This window comes from Geotrypetes seraphini, chromosome 1 (assembly GCF_902459505.1).
Source record: "Geotrypetes seraphini chromosome 1, aGeoSer1.1, whole genome shotgun sequence".
NCBI lineage: Eukaryota > Metazoa > Chordata > Amphibia > Gymnophiona > Dermophiidae > Geotrypetes > Geotrypetes seraphini.
Genome location: NC_047084.1, coordinates 380,118,043 through 380,134,154, shown reverse-complemented (window position 1 = coordinate 380,134,154; position 16,112 = coordinate 380,118,043). Strand labels below are relative to the sequence as shown.

Below are 16,112 nucleotides of genomic sequence, written 5' to 3'. Positions count from 1 at the left end.
TGCCTGCCTTTCCCCCCTTGAAGGCCTGCACCCCCTTGAAGGTCTGCACCCCCCCAAAGGCCTACACCCCCCCCGAAGGTCTGCACCCCCCTGAAGGCCTGCCTGCCCCCCTTGAAGGCCTGCACCCCTTGAATGTCTGCACCCCCCCCCGAAGGCCTGTCCCCCCTTGAAGGCCTGCCTGCCTGCCTGTCACCCCCTCCCCCTTGAAAGCCTGCTTGCCTGCCCGCCCGCCCCACCCTGAAGGCCTGATGCCCCGACCCACCCCGAAGGACCGCTCGCCCCCCTGGCCTCCCCGCACCACCTATGAACAGCCGCAGCAGGATCGCGAAGTCAGCGTCGGGTACCAGCCCTAAGGGGGTGTTCCCGGCCTTGCCGTTCAGTCCCCCGCCACCCCCGAAGGACCGCTCGCCCCCCTGGCCTCCCCGCACCACCTATGAACAGCCGCAGCAGGATCGCGAAGTCAGCGTCAGCGATCCCTGCTGCTTCCTGCGCCACGGTCCCGCCCCTCCTCTGACGTCAGAGGAGGGGCGGGATCGCGTCGTAGGAAGCAGCGCAGGGATGCTGACGCTGACTTCGCGATCCTGCTGCGGCTGTTCATAGGTGGTGCGGGGAGGCCAGGGGGGCGAGCGGTCCTTCGGGGGTGGCGGGGGACTGAACGGCAAGGCCGGGAACACCCCCTTAGGGCTGGTACCCGGGGCGGCCCGCCCCCCCCGCCCCCCCCTAGGTACGCCACTGCATAAAGGTGCCCTGATTGAGCAGCTGTCTACTGAAGAGATTAAGGCATGACATTTTAATTCCCTAGTGACTGTTGTCTTTCTCCCTCTCCCATGAATGTGAAACCAAAAGGAGATATCAGGCACTATGACGACTTTTTGCCAGGTACTTGTGACCTGGATTGGCCATTGTGCTAACAGGATACTGGGCTTGATGGATATTTGGTCTGTCCCAGAATGGCAATTCTTATGTTCTTAAGACTGAGGAATAGCCTCTTAGTTAATGCAGGAGGCTATAAGCCACAGAACACAGGCTCAATCCTATTTTAATTCTATTTATATATACTGTATATATATATTGTATTTTTGAGCCCTCCAGAAACAGAAAAATATCTACTGTACCTAAATATATATGTTATCTGCAAGCCTAAAGACTATAGAAGTAGTGCACATTCATAATTATAAAGAGTTAAAGTGGTATTTGAACCTTGGTTCCTTGCTTCACAGTCCACTGAACTTACCAGTAGGTTGACCCTCTGCACTGCATGAATGACTATGTGTCTATTATCAAAGAATGCTGTCATACAGAATCCATGTCCCTTATTTTCCCTTGTTCATAATTTGGACATTCTAGTTTATAAAATAGGTGTTCATACTGGACATTTCCAGCATATGGACGTCCATCTCACCTATTTTCAAACAGGAAATTTTGATGCATTTCCATTTCGAAAATACATGCCCGATGAATGTCCGTTTGGGACGTTCTCACTTGCACATTCTTTTGAAAATACATCTCCACGTTACTATGAATTACCTTGATTTTCTCTGTCAATTTCAGCCAAGAGCAGATTGGAAAGTGCATCAATGTCTGGTGAGCTTCCGGCAGGGTACAGATCGTGGAGAAGGGTCTGCAGAACTTTTTTGGTGAGGGTATCAGAGGTTAATATCTGATAAATCCCTGTAAAAAATAGAATCATAAAATGCTAAAAGGGTAATAGTTTGGATGTGTTTGTCTATTTATTTTTAGACTTGATGTTGAAAAGACCATTGGGAGGTCATATTACTCTGTTTTTGTTTTTTTTTAAAGTATCATCAGTTGCCAGTCTACTCTGCTGTAGGATTACATTTAAAATTCTTAGTTTAGAGCAAGGATCGTTTTATGAAAAAACTCCTATCTATCTGAGTAGCTTTACAATTTTTTATGTTGCAAAAAGACTCTTTAGATCTAGTGGTTCCCAACCCTGTCCTGGAGGACCACCAGACCAATCGGGTTTTCAAGTTAGCCCTAATGAATATGCATGAGAGAGATTTGCATATAATGGACGTGACAGGCATGCAAATCTGCTCCATGCATATTCATTAGGGCTAGCCTGAAAACCCGATTGGCCTGGTGGTACTCCAGGACAGGGTTGGGAACCAGTGCTTTAGATCATTACAGGACTATCGAATGGTCAACCATCAATTTCTAATGCTCGCTGGGATTTGAACCACGTGCAAATGCATTTGAATGGGTTGCTCCTACTATGTGGAATTCCTTACAAAAAATTATTCAGGCAGAATCAACCTTGAAAAAATTCAATATTTTATTGAAAATGTATTTTTTTTTTAGTTGAAATTCAGTCCAAGGTGGAGTGGAAGATTTATTAGCGTACTGTGAACTATGCAGAGGTTTATATATACATGTTCTTTCTTGTGTGAAAGATGTAGGTCTTTTACTATTTTTTACATGACATTCTTTTTCTGTTTACAAAATTTGTTTTGGTTCTTTTTTATATTGTGAACCGCCTATATCCCGATGGCTAGGCCGTATATCAAATTTTAATTAAACTGTAACATGTAAACTATTGGGCCAATTTTTAAAAACACTGTATGCTGGCTCTACCCCTTTAGTGGGTAATTTTATAAGAAGCCACCTTGTAGGGCAAGTGTACATGCATGAGGTTCCTATGCATTTAAATGAGCAGTTTCTTGTTACATGGTATTCTGTAAGTATACCTCAAGATGCAATGGTGCATACCTTGCAGGTGGGCATTCACAGGGGTGGAGTTTAGGTGGGTGCACATTTACAAGTGTAGATTATAAAACTTTATATTGTACACATGTTCTTTTGCAATCTAGGTATGAGCAGTTACATTAGTTCTCTGACTGGTGTAAATTTACAGGTCTGCAAAGTAGGCATGTGCAAGGTGGCTTAATGCAAGTTTTCTATAAAGAAAAGAAGGCACTTAAGTGCTATTTAACCAACCAGAAATGGCTCCAAGCCAGTTAAAGTTTGATTAGCCAGCTAACTGCTACTATTTAGAGAGAGATACAGTTATCTCCGCAAAATATTCATGGTTAGCATCTAGTCACTAGCCAGTTATGTCGCATGACTTAGCTGGCTATGTTGGGAATATCCAAACACTAGCCTGCTAAGTTTCGCATGCAATTTGGACCTCATGAATAGAAGTCCTATCTGTGCCGGCTATTAATCTAACAGGCCAGTGCTGAATATTTGCATAGCCGGTTAAGTTATAGCTGGCCAAAAACCCTTCAGATTATTAATGCCAGTAACTGGAAATGGCCCAGCGCTGAGATGAACGCTGGCATCGGGCTGAAAATCACCCACTTACTTTATTAAGTTTTAAATAGGTGCATTCTTGGTGCTTAAATCTAGGCAGGGGCGTAGTAAGGGAAGGAGGGCAGGGGTGGACTGCCTTGGGTGCCATTTTCACGGGGGGCGCCAATGCCTCTCCTCCTCTCTGCCCCTCACATGCCTCTTTAAATGTTTGCCGGTGCAAACAGTATCATTCCTTGCAGGGATGGGTGAAGATGGGTGAGATTTCTGTCCCCAAGCAACTCTCTAATGTAGACGTAACTAAGATACAGAAGTACTTCCGCACTGTGTTTTCCTGTAGCTCTGTAGCATGGAATCTGCTGCCTCAGAACTACAGACTTACAGGGAAAAAATATTGTGGGTGCTCAGGAACACATAGCACCCATAAAGCAGGCACCCATGCCCTAAATGTAGGTTTTTCAAAAGGACTGTACGGGTTCCCAAACCCGGCATTTGTCCAAGCTCCATGCCGCATCTAGAGGGCCTCTGCACATGCATGAATGTTGATGTGATGACATCATATTCATGCGCATCACGTCAACATCCACAAATGTACAGAGGCCCTCCAGATGTGGACCAGAGCTTGGGGCTTTCCAAAACCTGGACAAACTGCCAACAAATATCTTTCTACTTGGGGCCATGACACCAATTACGCTTCATAACATTCATTCCTACCAGAACACCTGGACTTGGTCACATGTGCAAAACACAGATAAACCCTATGCAAATACAGGATCACAAACTAAAAGTCCTAATATACCCAAACAAAACCCTATGATGTCAGGCTCTGCGTGCAATACAACCAGAGAAATATAAAGAAATACGTTTCTTCCCGAACAGTGCAAAATATAGACAGCAGATGTAAATTCTGAAAATTGACATTTCAATCACTAAATTGAAAATAAAATCACTTTTCCTGTTGTCTGGTGATTTTAATTTTTCTATTCATCTTTTCCCAGTCTCTGGTTGCACTTCCTTCTGTCTGTGCTCTTAACTATGTTTTCACTGGTGCCTTCTTATCTATTTGCTGTTTTCTCTCCTTCTTTTTCTGCCCTACATTCATCTTTCAAAATAGAACAAAACACAAAGAACCCCCCTTCATCAATACTGGGCAAGTTTCTCAAATAGTATCTTCATATAACATTTAAAGGCTTTTAAATATTTAAATGTGCTCATAAGCTCTTCAGCAAGGCGCCACAGCAGTGGTACAATGTCGCTGGAAAGGTGCTTGAATTTTAATCATAACACATTGCATGGAGCAAGGATTCTTGCTTCTACTGGAGTGGCAAATGTTATGGCTCTACAAAAGTTGTTTAACAGTAGACCACTTATCTGAAAAGGTCAGTTTACGGCTCCAACACAGTCTGTGTTTCGCTACGCTACATCAGGAAGCCGGAAGGATAAGCTTTTTATATTGATTTTATTTGCAGTGTGCAGTGCCTAGTGCCTGAGTCCTTTGGTCTACACACTTAAGAACATAAGCAGTGCCTCTGCTGGGTCAGACCAGGGGTCCATCCTGCCCAGCAGTCCGCTCACGCAGAGGCCCATCAGGTCCAGGACCTGTATAATGATCTCTATCTATACCCTTCTATCCCTTTTTTCTCCAGGAATTCATCCAATCTTGATGTTGAAAATAGACGTGAGGGGGTTCTTTGTGTTTTGTTCTATTTTGAAAGTATTGCCCCCTCAAGTGAACTGTAATTTAAAATCCCCGGTCTGTTTGGATCAAACCTACATTCATCTTTGGCATTAACTTTTAACATTCAACTTTCTTCCATTTTTCTGCTTCCTCCTCAAATCTATCTACTTTTCCAAGTCTTCCCTTCCCATCTATCCATGTGTACCATCTTCTCCCCTATTTCCATCTATCCATAAACAGCATTTCCTCTATTTTTTTACCTTCCCCACTCCTTCCATCCCTTTGCACTATTTCCTCCCTTGCTTTCCCCTTCTCCTTCCTCACCCTCCTTCTCTTTCCCTCTCCTGTGGTCTGACATCTGTCTTCCCCCTTTCCCCCACCTATGGTCTAGGATCTTTTTCCTCTCCTTCCCACAATCTGGCATCTCTCCCCCTCCTTCCTTTTCCTTCTCTGGTCTGGCATCCCTCTAACTTTCCCTTCACCTCCCCCTGCCTTAGTCAGTAATCCCTCCCTCCTCCTTCCTTTCCCTGGTCTGACATTTTTCTCTTCTTATCCCCCTTCCCTATCCAGTAGTCTGACATCTCTCTCCTTCCCTTCCCCTCCCTCCTGTGGTCTGATATCTCTATCTGCCCCTTCCCTTTTTTCACCTACAGGTCTAGGGCATCTTTCCTTCCCTTTCCCCCCCATCCCCATAATCCAGCATCTTTCTTACCCCTCCCCCACCCCAGGATTCGGTGCTTGCATATTTTGCACTGCAGTAAACTCTTTGTGCCGATGACAGCATGAATGAACTAAACACACTGCCTTTGTCAACCCATAAGCTTTTCCTCTGCAGAAAGAAAGCTTCTGGGTCGACTAAGGTAGTGTGTTTAGTTCACTCACGCTGCTGACAGCACAAACAGTTTACAGTAGTGCCGAATATGCAAGCATCAGATCCCGGAAAGGGGGGAGAGAGGAGGACTCCAGATAGGTGCGTGGCAGGAAGGGGCGGGAAGGAGAGGGAGGAGGACTCTGTATAGATGCACGATTGGGGTTGGGGGGGTTGGGAGGAAGACTCCAGATAGGTGTGCGAGTGCAGGGTTACTAGATGTTCTGTTTCCCCGGACAAAAGTTGTAAATTTTAAAAGCCACCCGAACTGAGAGAGTCCTCAAAAAGAGGGAAATCCGGACATCTGGTAACCCTATCCAAGACAGAACGATTTTCACCATCATGTTAGATAATGCCAAGACAATTAGAGGGATTTCTCACCATCACTATTCAGACACTGCCAACAGAGATTTTCCCCACCACTAAAATAATGCTAAGAAAATTAGAGGGATTTTTACCATCAGTCTGGATAATGCCAATATAATTAGGATTTGCTCCACCACTATCCAGATAGTGCCAAGGTAATTAGAGGGACACTAGTCCCCTCCCCCTAAAGTACGCATGCCCTTTGTCCCACTTTTGTACATGATAACATGTTAGCCTCACCTTGTACTTAGATCCACTGTCTACAGAATCTATACATTTACCGTATTTTCACTCATATACCGCGCACCCGTGTAAAACATGCACACGGGTATAGCGCGCGGGGAACATAAATTTATGTAATAAAATTTTAATATAGCGCGCACATGCGTATATCGCGCATGCTAAAACCTCCTCCCGTCTACTCCGAACCGGCATCCTCCCCCCCGCTCGCATCATCCCCCCTCCCCCGCGATCCTACATCTCCCCCAGCACCGCAAAGACAACTCTTACCTGATTGGGCACCGGCACCAGCACCAATGCACAGGATGTGCCAGTGCCAGTGCCCGAAGATCCTCCCTCGTTGGGTTGGGCTGGGCTGGGCGGTGCGAGAGAGATCCTCCTTCTTCCTGTGCCGGGCTGGACTAGGCTTTGAGCATTTGCGCATGCTCAAAGCCTTCTGGTCTCGCTCTCTCCAAGATTATCTCGGAGAGAGCGAGACCAGAAGGCTTTGAGCATTTGCGCATGCTCAAAGCCTTTTGGTCTCGCTCTCTCCGAGATTATCTCGGAGAGAGCGAGACCAGAAGGCTTTGAGCATGCGCAAATGCTCAAAGCCTAGGCCAGCCCGGCACAGGAAGAAGGAGGATCTCTCTCGCACCGCCCAGCCTAGGCCAACCCAACGAGGGAGGATCTTCGGGCACTGGCACATCCTGTGCATTGGTGCTGGTGCCGGTGCCCAATCGGGTAAGAGTTGTCTTTGTGGTGCTGGGGGGGATGTAGGATCGTGGGGGAGTGGGGGGTGACGCGAGCGGGGGGGAGGATGCCGAATCAGAATGAAAAAAAAATTTGTACAACGCGCTCACACGTATAACGCGCATGGTTATGCACGGTTTGTAAAATCGTGTATAACGCGCGCGTTATATGCGTGAAAATACGGTAATAGCCTTTAATATTGTACATAGGTTCCCCCTGTTTTCTGTAACTCCACCGGTCCTATTACCAGGCTCTCTGAAACTGTGTTTGTTCAACTGTTACCCACCCTGAGCTTTCTGGGAGGGTGGGAAATAAATCAAAATAAATACATTTCACCACCACTATCTAGATCAGGGGTAGGGAACTCCGGTCCTCGAGAGCCATATTCCAGTCGGGTGTTCAGGATTTCCCCAATGAATATGCATTGAAAGCAGTGCATGCAAACAGATCTCATGCATATTCATTGGGGAAATCCTGAAAACCTGACTCGAATATGGCTCTCGAGAACCGGAGTTCCCTACCCCTGATCTAGATAGTACCAAAACAGAGCAATTTTCACCATTGGTCTGGATAATGTCAAGACAATTAGAGGGATTCTAACCACCCTATCCGAATATTGTGCCCTATAACCTTCCTCATGCTACTTTCTTAACCTGGATTAGTAGAGAGGATTTTTGAGGTTACAAGAACCAGTAATTAATTTCAGTGACTGATTTATCTTGAAATATCTTTTAAAGTGCAGTATTAAACTTTAAGGGAAAACTTGAGGGCTTCTTTTATTAAGCTGCGGTAGCATGTGCTGTATAGCAAATCCACAAAGCCCATTCAATCCCTATGGGCTTTGGTACATTTACTGCACTGGTCCATTCTTGTCAACTTGACAAAAGATGTCCTAAGTTTGTACTGATCCAGATCCAGCTTTCTATTTTTATCAAAGGGAAAAATACTCATTCAGAGTTAGATAGGCTTTTTGATGTCTCCAACAGTGTTATTGCCTAATTACCTGACTGCATTATAGTATATAAATCTCTCTGGTTGTTTTGTATTTAAGATGCATTTTCCTGCATTTAGATATCTAATTAACATAATTTAATATTGCATTTATTTTATGAGTTACAATTTATTTCATACTGCTTTTTTTGTCGGTTTTGCTGATCCCTTTTGGATTTTCAATGATGTAATTATGCCTATAATTATCATACAATTATAAAAAGAAAGTATAAATAAAAAAAAGCCCTGATGTTCAAAGTGAGCTATGCATTTTCTGGCAGGTGGCAAACAAATAGTTGCTCATGCATGTATTTTCAGCCTCCTACAGAAAAAAAAAGTCATGCTGTTTATCCTGCTAAATAGCCAATTTTTATCTATATTAGAGGCCGAGGGAGGGGAAAGACAGGGTTGGCTCTTATACATTTAATAGCAATATTTATCAACTCATTCTATAACCTAAGTACAAACATTTTTGAGCAGAATGTATAAATGGTACTTAAAATGTGGCACCGGTACTCAAAGTTAGGTGCTGTTTATAGAATTGCACTTAGCACTGGGCATCACGGCACGGCCATTTATGCTAACTACAACATGTACAGAACCATGGTGAGGCCTCATCTGGAGTACTGTGTGCATTTCTGGAGGCCACATTACCGTAAAGATGTACTTCGAGCTGAGTCGGTCCAGCGAATGGCCACTAGGATGGTCTCCGGACTCAAGGGTCTCTCATACGAGGAAAGACTGGGCAAGTTACAGCTCTACTCTCTAGAGGAGCGCAGGGAGAGGGGTGACATGATTGAGACATTTAAGTACGTCACAGGTCGTGTCGAGGTGGAAAACGACATATTCTTTCCGAAGGGACCTTCAGTCACAAGGGGGCACCCGCTCAAACTCAGAGGAGGGAGATTTGGTGGTGACACCAGGAAGTATTTCTTTACAGAAAGGGTGGTGGATCACTGGAACAAACTACCGGTGCAGGTGATCAAGGCCACTAGCGTGCTCGACTTTAAGAATAAATGGGACATCCACGTGGGATCTCTACGTGGGTCGAGCAGCACTCTGACTTGATGGGGTGGGACAGTAGAGTGGGCAGACTTCTGCCGTCATCTTTCTATGTTTCTTTCTATGGTATAAATCCTCATGCCTAAATTAGGCATGGATCCCTCCCCCCCCTTATTCTTCAACTGCACATGGAAATTGCAAGAACACCCCTGATCTGCCCAGGACCCTCCCATGGTTGCGCTCTCTTTTTGAAACCGTGCTTAAATTAGCACCATTAATCGCTTGTTAACATCGTAATAAGTGGTCATTGGCTCATCATTCAAATTTGTGTATGCAATTTTTAGCGCCTTTTATAGAATTCAAGGGTTTATGTGTACATTACTGGGGGAATTCTATATATGGGTGGGAGTCTGATTCTATAAATGGCGCCTAAATTGGCCAGCATCTTACAAAATGGCGCGGCCACGTGTCAATCACACTTAGGTGCCGTTAACAGAATCACAGCTAGTGGCGCCTATGTAAATCTTAGGCGTCTGAAATATAGGTGAGGGTTTTAAAGGCCTAGATTTCAGGTGCCTAAGTTTTAGGAGAATTGCGCTTAGCAGTGCCTAACTCACAGTCTGCCCATAGAAATGCCTACTTAGGTGTTAGGTACCGCTAAGTGCCATGCAAAAGATACTTATCATATGATTGCTCGCCATATGAAATGTTCCACATTATTGTTGACACTACAGGCTGCTTTATACAATGTAAGGATACTTCGGTACAGGGACATACTGAATGATTAATGTCAGCACTGCATCCAGGTATTGCCCGTTCTTGGTCACACTGAATAATAAAGCACAGTGGCGTAGCAAGTGTAGGAGGCGCTCAGGGCAATGGCGCCTCCCCGAACCCTCCTCCCCCACCACCCGCTCCTTCCGCACTAACCCTCCTGCTCCATCTGCACCCCCACAACCACATTTGTGCCCTCCCTTCCTACTCGTACTTCTTTCAATCTTCACCGGCATGAGCAGCATCACTGACCTGCTGCTCGCGCTGGCATTGGTTCTCCCTCTGACGTCACTTCCTGGCCCCACAATTCCAGAAGTGATTTCAAAGGGAGCCATTCAGAATTTTGGTGCAGTCTCTTATACTCAGTCAGCTTGATTACTGTAATATTGCCTATTTGGCAATATCTCAGAGAAAAATGCAGCGACTGCACATGGTTCAAAACGCAGCGGTCAGGTTGGTTTTTGGGCTGAAGAAATACGACCATATAACACCTTCTTATTGGATATTGCATTGGTTGCCAGTAGAGGCGCAGGTTAAGTTTAAGGTTGGTTGTTTTTGTTTCAAGGCTTTGTTTGGCCTAACTCCTAAATATATAATCGAGTTCTTTTCTTTTGCAACCAATTAAACACAGGAGAAATTCACATTTGAACTTTGTCTTTCTGCCTGTTAATAAGTTGCAAATCATAATCAATATCTTTTGTCATATCAAGCGGCACTATGGGGTAAGGATCTGGAACATCTGATCATGCTTTCAAATTCCTATGTGGAATTTAGGAGATATTTAAAGACATATTTGTTCTTGAAATATCTAGGTAATTAGCTGGCATGGATATTGTAAGCCTAATGAACCATTTAGACCACTACAATATTATTTCTAATCATTTGGTTATCTAATTTTTCTTTTAATTGTATTTTTTAAATCTTTCCTAAACCACATAGAACTTCACGGCCCTACAGTATATAAATTATTATTATTAGTTGCTTGCACTGACGGAGGTAAGGAAGGAAGGGCGCAAGCATGGCATGGGAGGGGGCAGAGAGGTGCCGGCGCTCCGACTAAGATGGCGCCCAGGTCGGTGTATCCCCCATCCCCCCTTACAACGCCACTAATGTGGCACATACTGTGGGGTATTCTATAAAGGGTCATGCACTTTACGCAGGATATTATAAGCAATTATGACAACATATACACAAAAATTACCCTTTATGCAACACAAACTAGATAAAACGTACATGCCAGGACATGATGGCGCATAATTTGCCAGTGGGTGTTTACAAAACACTAAAGTATGTGTATAGATGGGCAAAACACTAAAGTATGTGTATAGATGATACAATATTACAATTTATGAGTGTACTATATATGACAAACATTGGTGTGGACATTTAGTACCATCAAAAATTGATAGGGCAGACATCCAAATGTATTGCTGCCTTTGTGCTATTGGCCTGAGATTATCTATGGACACCAAAATGGCCAACTGAGTCCAGATTGATTTTGGTTTGATAAATGCATGTTTCCTGAGAAGTCAGCACTGAGCCAGCTCCTTTCTAGGCTGAAGAACCCCAACCTCTTTGGTCTTTCCTCATACGAGATGAGTTCCATCCATTTTAACATTTTGGTTGCTCTTTGAATCTTTTCTAATTTCACTATGGGGCTCATTTTCAAAAGACAAAAACTGACACAAAGGAGGTTTTGGGTGGCCTTGTAAACATAAAGGGCCTGATTCCGTATAGGACGCCCGGTCTCAGCAGCTATTTAAATGGATTTTGAGAATCGCACATAGGTGTCCTATACAGAATCGCATCTGTCTTGATGGATAGATGCCTAACCCTATCTAATCCCGCCTAAACCCACCTAACCACCCCGATTCTCAAACCAGCGTCTATTTAATAGGTGCCAGTTCGAGAATCCCGTTGCCACTGAGCTGATCACAGCAAGGGAATCTCCCTGCTGCGATAAACTCAGCAGCAGCTGAAAGTGGCAGGGAACCTCCAACCCCACCACCACCACCACCACATGCAGGAGGGATGTCCACTCTCTTCTGCTGGAACCCTTCGAGCAACCCCCGGCAGGAGAAGTCCCCAATTCGTTCCTTGCATCTACAGCTGCTTAGAAATTGACAGGGATAATTTGTGTCGTTTACTCTGCTTTCCTCTTAAACACTCCTGACTTTCTTTCACTATTATTGAAACTTCTCAATTGGGATTCCCTAAATATCCTGTTTCAATAGTATCCTTCAAGGATACTCCACATCAAACTATCCACTCCTGAGTGACTGTCAGATTTCCCCTCCCCCCTCTTAGTTTAAAAACTTCTCTATCTCTTTTTTAAATGTTAGCGCTAGCAGACTGGTTCCATCCCAATTAAGATGGAGTCCAACCTTTCGAAATAGGCTTTCCCTTTCCCAGAATGTTGTCCAGTTCCTAATAAATCTAAATCCCTCATTCCTGCACCATTGTGTCAACCACGCATTGAGATTTCTGTGTGTGGAATGAGCAGTATTTCCCAAAATGTTACCCTGGAGGATCTGAATTTCACCTTCCTATCTAACAGCCTAAATTCGGCTTCCAGAACGTCCCTCCCATATTTTGCTATATCATTGGTACCTACATGTAACAAGACAGCTGACTCCTCCCCAGCACTATTTCAAATTCTATCTAGGTAATGCATGAGGTCTACCACCTTTGCATTAGACTGGCAAGTGACCAAGTGATTCTCATATCCACCAGCCAATCTCATACATGCCTAATGATAGAATCACCAACTAAAAATGATCATAAATCAGACCTCTGGTCTAACCCCTGTGGAGTTACACAAGGGTCACCGCTGTCGCCCATGCTCTTCAACCTCTTCATATCCTCCCTTGGTACCACTCTAGATACCCTAAACATAACATCTTTCAGCTACGCAGATGATATAACCATACTCCTCCCCTTCGACACCCAAGACCCCACCTCATTAGGCAACCTATAAACAACACTGGAAACAGTGGAAGAATGGATGTTAGACCACAAACTGAAGCTGAACTCGGACAAAACAAAATTTCTACTACTTGAAAAGGACAAAACCCCATCAATAACAGAATTAGAAATAAACGTCACCAAATACCCCATACAGCCCTCTCTCAAAATCCTTGGAGTGTCGATAGATAGATGCTGCACAATGCAGGTCCAAATCAACAAAACTACTCAAAAAGCATTTTTCACCATGCTCAACCTACGAAAAATAAGAAAATTCTTCGACAAAGAACATTACAGGATCATAGTCCAATCTCTTGTCCTAGGATTAGTGGACTACTGTAATATCCTCTACCTACCATGCCCCACAATCTTGATAAATCAACTACAGACCATTCAAAATACAGCCCTCAGACTGATCTATTCACTTGGAAAATTTGACCACATCACCAATGCCTACATAGATTCACACTGGCTACCGATAAGAGCTCGAATTCAATTCAAATTTTACTGTCTATTATTCAAAGCAATAAACGGAACTGCACCCACCTACCTAAACAACTGCTTAAATTGAAACCGCACATCCAGACTAAGAAGAACCCAGATCCCATTCTCCTACCCACCACTCAATGGAACTCAGCGCAAGAAGATGTATGACGGCCTCCTAGCGACGCAGGCAGTGAAGCTGGACTCCTCCATCTCCAACCTGTTGACAACTACAAGTGACTTTAAATCATTTCGAAAAGAAATCAAAACTCTGCTATTCAAAAAATCTTTCCAGTCTTCTTATCCCCCCTCCACCGCATCCTCCCCCCTCCATGCAAATTTCCAGCTGACCTCCTACCCCTCTTCTAATATTTCCTCAATGACTCTATCATGTAACCAACCACTAAACTGCAACTTCCCTACCATGTAATCCTCAAATCTCCACCCTTCTTTCAATTTCTCCTCAAAGCCTCTATTATGTATCCAACTCCTAAATTGTAACTTCCTGGAAATGTCCAGCTATCTTCTAATGTAATCCGCTTAGAACTGCAAGGTACAGGCGGAATAGAAGTCACTAATGTAATGTAATGTAAAACAGCTGTCTTAACTCTTCCCTCCTGGGCAGAGGCCCTTGGAGACATATCCTCGGTGCGAGAGGATATTGCATCCCTAGTGGCAGTTCCTGGCTACAGTATTATTTCCTACCTCACTAGGGTGATACTCTCCTTTTAGGAGACCTCTCTCCTCCAAAACAGCACAGGGGATGCCAGACTGAAGGTGGGACTTCTCTACAACGTCCCTGTAGCTATCCTCTACGTACCTGTCTCCCTCAGCTCTCCCAAGTCTGCTACTCTAGCCTCAAGAGAACAGAAGCATTCTCTGAGAACTAGGAACTTTTTGCATCAAGAATACATATATCAGCTCTTGCCAACTGGAAGATAATTATACATGTGACACTCAGTGCAAAAAATTGGATAGCACTCCTCTCTTGCTTTTGGACTACCATCTGCATCTTAGTATTATTGAGCTGTTTAATTAAACCTTGTTAAGGTACTAGGAATATTAGAATAACATAAAGAGCCTTAGGATTATATTATATTCTTTAGTGTTTGATTCTTAGCAAGTAATGAAATGTAATAACAGTCTGTAATAAACACTCCTCCTGTTATCTAAATTAGATTAATTAACTATAAATTAAGATTATAAGTGAAGAAATGTGCTAAGGGTGGGTGGGAATGAAGAGTGAACTAGGCTCTACTATGCTTTTTAATGCTGTAGGCTGTAACAGTCAAGTTTCTACCTCTTGTAAAACAATTCACATTTAAAACCCAAGCACAGTACAGGGTAAAGCTTTGGATTCTTGCCCAGAAATAGCTAAGAAGAAAAAATTAAAAAATTTAAATTGAATCAGGTTGGGCAGACTGGATGGACCATTCGGGTCTTTATCTGCCGTCATCTACTATGTTACTATGTAAAACTATGGCAAAAGGATTGTACAATAGAAAATAGTTAATTAAAGTTTGTCTTTTTTTTTATACAATGAAGACTGAGCTAGGCCCTGAGAGACACATTCTAGAAAGTTAAGAAAGAAAACCAACCATTCGATATTCAGTCCAAGGCTGTCAATGTTTTTTTGTTTATACGCTGACTGCTGCAGGCAGAATAAGTCCAGGATATTTAGTACCAAGCCATGTCTAGGTACTGGCATTAAATTTCTGGGGCTAAGTTGGCATAGGGAAACCACTGGAGCCTAAGCAGGCCCAAAACAATATTCCTGTGGGTACAAGCAGATTCCCCCATCCACTCCAATACCATGAGACTGCCACTAGGGGTTTCAGTGCCCATTTTGAGAATGGAGCTGCAGATCACCAGAGTTGAAAAAGGTAGGCCTCAAGGACCTACAGGGATGGGAGAGTGGGGTATGAGGAAGGTCTAAGGCTTATTGGTTTCAGTGGGAGGGGGAGATGGCAAGGGAGAAGGAAGTAGGAATCTCCTACATTGCTATACGGGAGTTAACTGGGCACCGGCCGATATGCAGACTGTGCAATTTAGTTCTGCAGATAAAGTTAGGAGCTCCTTTTGGCTGTTTTAACTTTATTTGTTTACTTAACTGGTTAGCAGTCTGAATATGACTGCTAACCAATTAAGTATTGTTTTTGATCAAACTAATTGGACAGCGCAGTTAGAGCTGATATTCAGTTTGGTTAAATGCCAGTTTGGTTAAATGCCAGTGGATAGTCAGGAAGAAGCAATTTAACTGGGCAGGAGACTCTCCTGCCTTATTAAATCTCTTTGAATCTTGGGTAGCAACTATCTCTCACAAAAGAATGAGAAAGAAAAATTCTGCATAATGTCAAAAGAAAGAGCAAACTACAATATGTTGAAGTCTTCCACCAAGCAAGACCAGGACAATAAGAACTAGGACCAGAACCTGGGAACTGTCCTTGTTATTGACATCTGTGTCCAATATAATTTATTTCACTCTTCTTATTCCTATTTGCAAATTATTTCTTTTCACACTTTAATCAGTATAATGTATTTGGCAGCACATGCAAAACTGTCATGCTGCTAAAGTTATCTGAATCAGTCCTCCAGAGTGCTTGAAAGCAGAGAAGCAGTTCACTCAAGAACAGCACTGTTATTCAAAATGCTCCTTAGTGTCCCCAAAGGCTCAGAGCAAATCATGTAAAAGCACTAGGTTCTCTGTACAAAGAATATATACGCCTTATCCCCCTAATTCTGTGGTCT

The 16,112-nt window shown here is 43.7% G+C and overlaps 1 protein-coding gene across 1 annotated transcript in view; it reads right to left on the bottom strand.

The window, feature by feature from the left end:
- The window catches only part of LOC117360896, a 129,706-nt gene that overhangs the window by 48,702 nt on the left and 64,892 nt on the right, over positions 1–16,112 (bottom strand). The window contains exon 5 of the mRNA XM_033945533.1: positions 1,528–1,671. Coding sequence (XP_033801424.1) covers positions 1,528–1,671 — 144 coding nt within the window. The remainder of the gene's footprint in view (positions 1–1,527; positions 1,672–16,112) is intronic.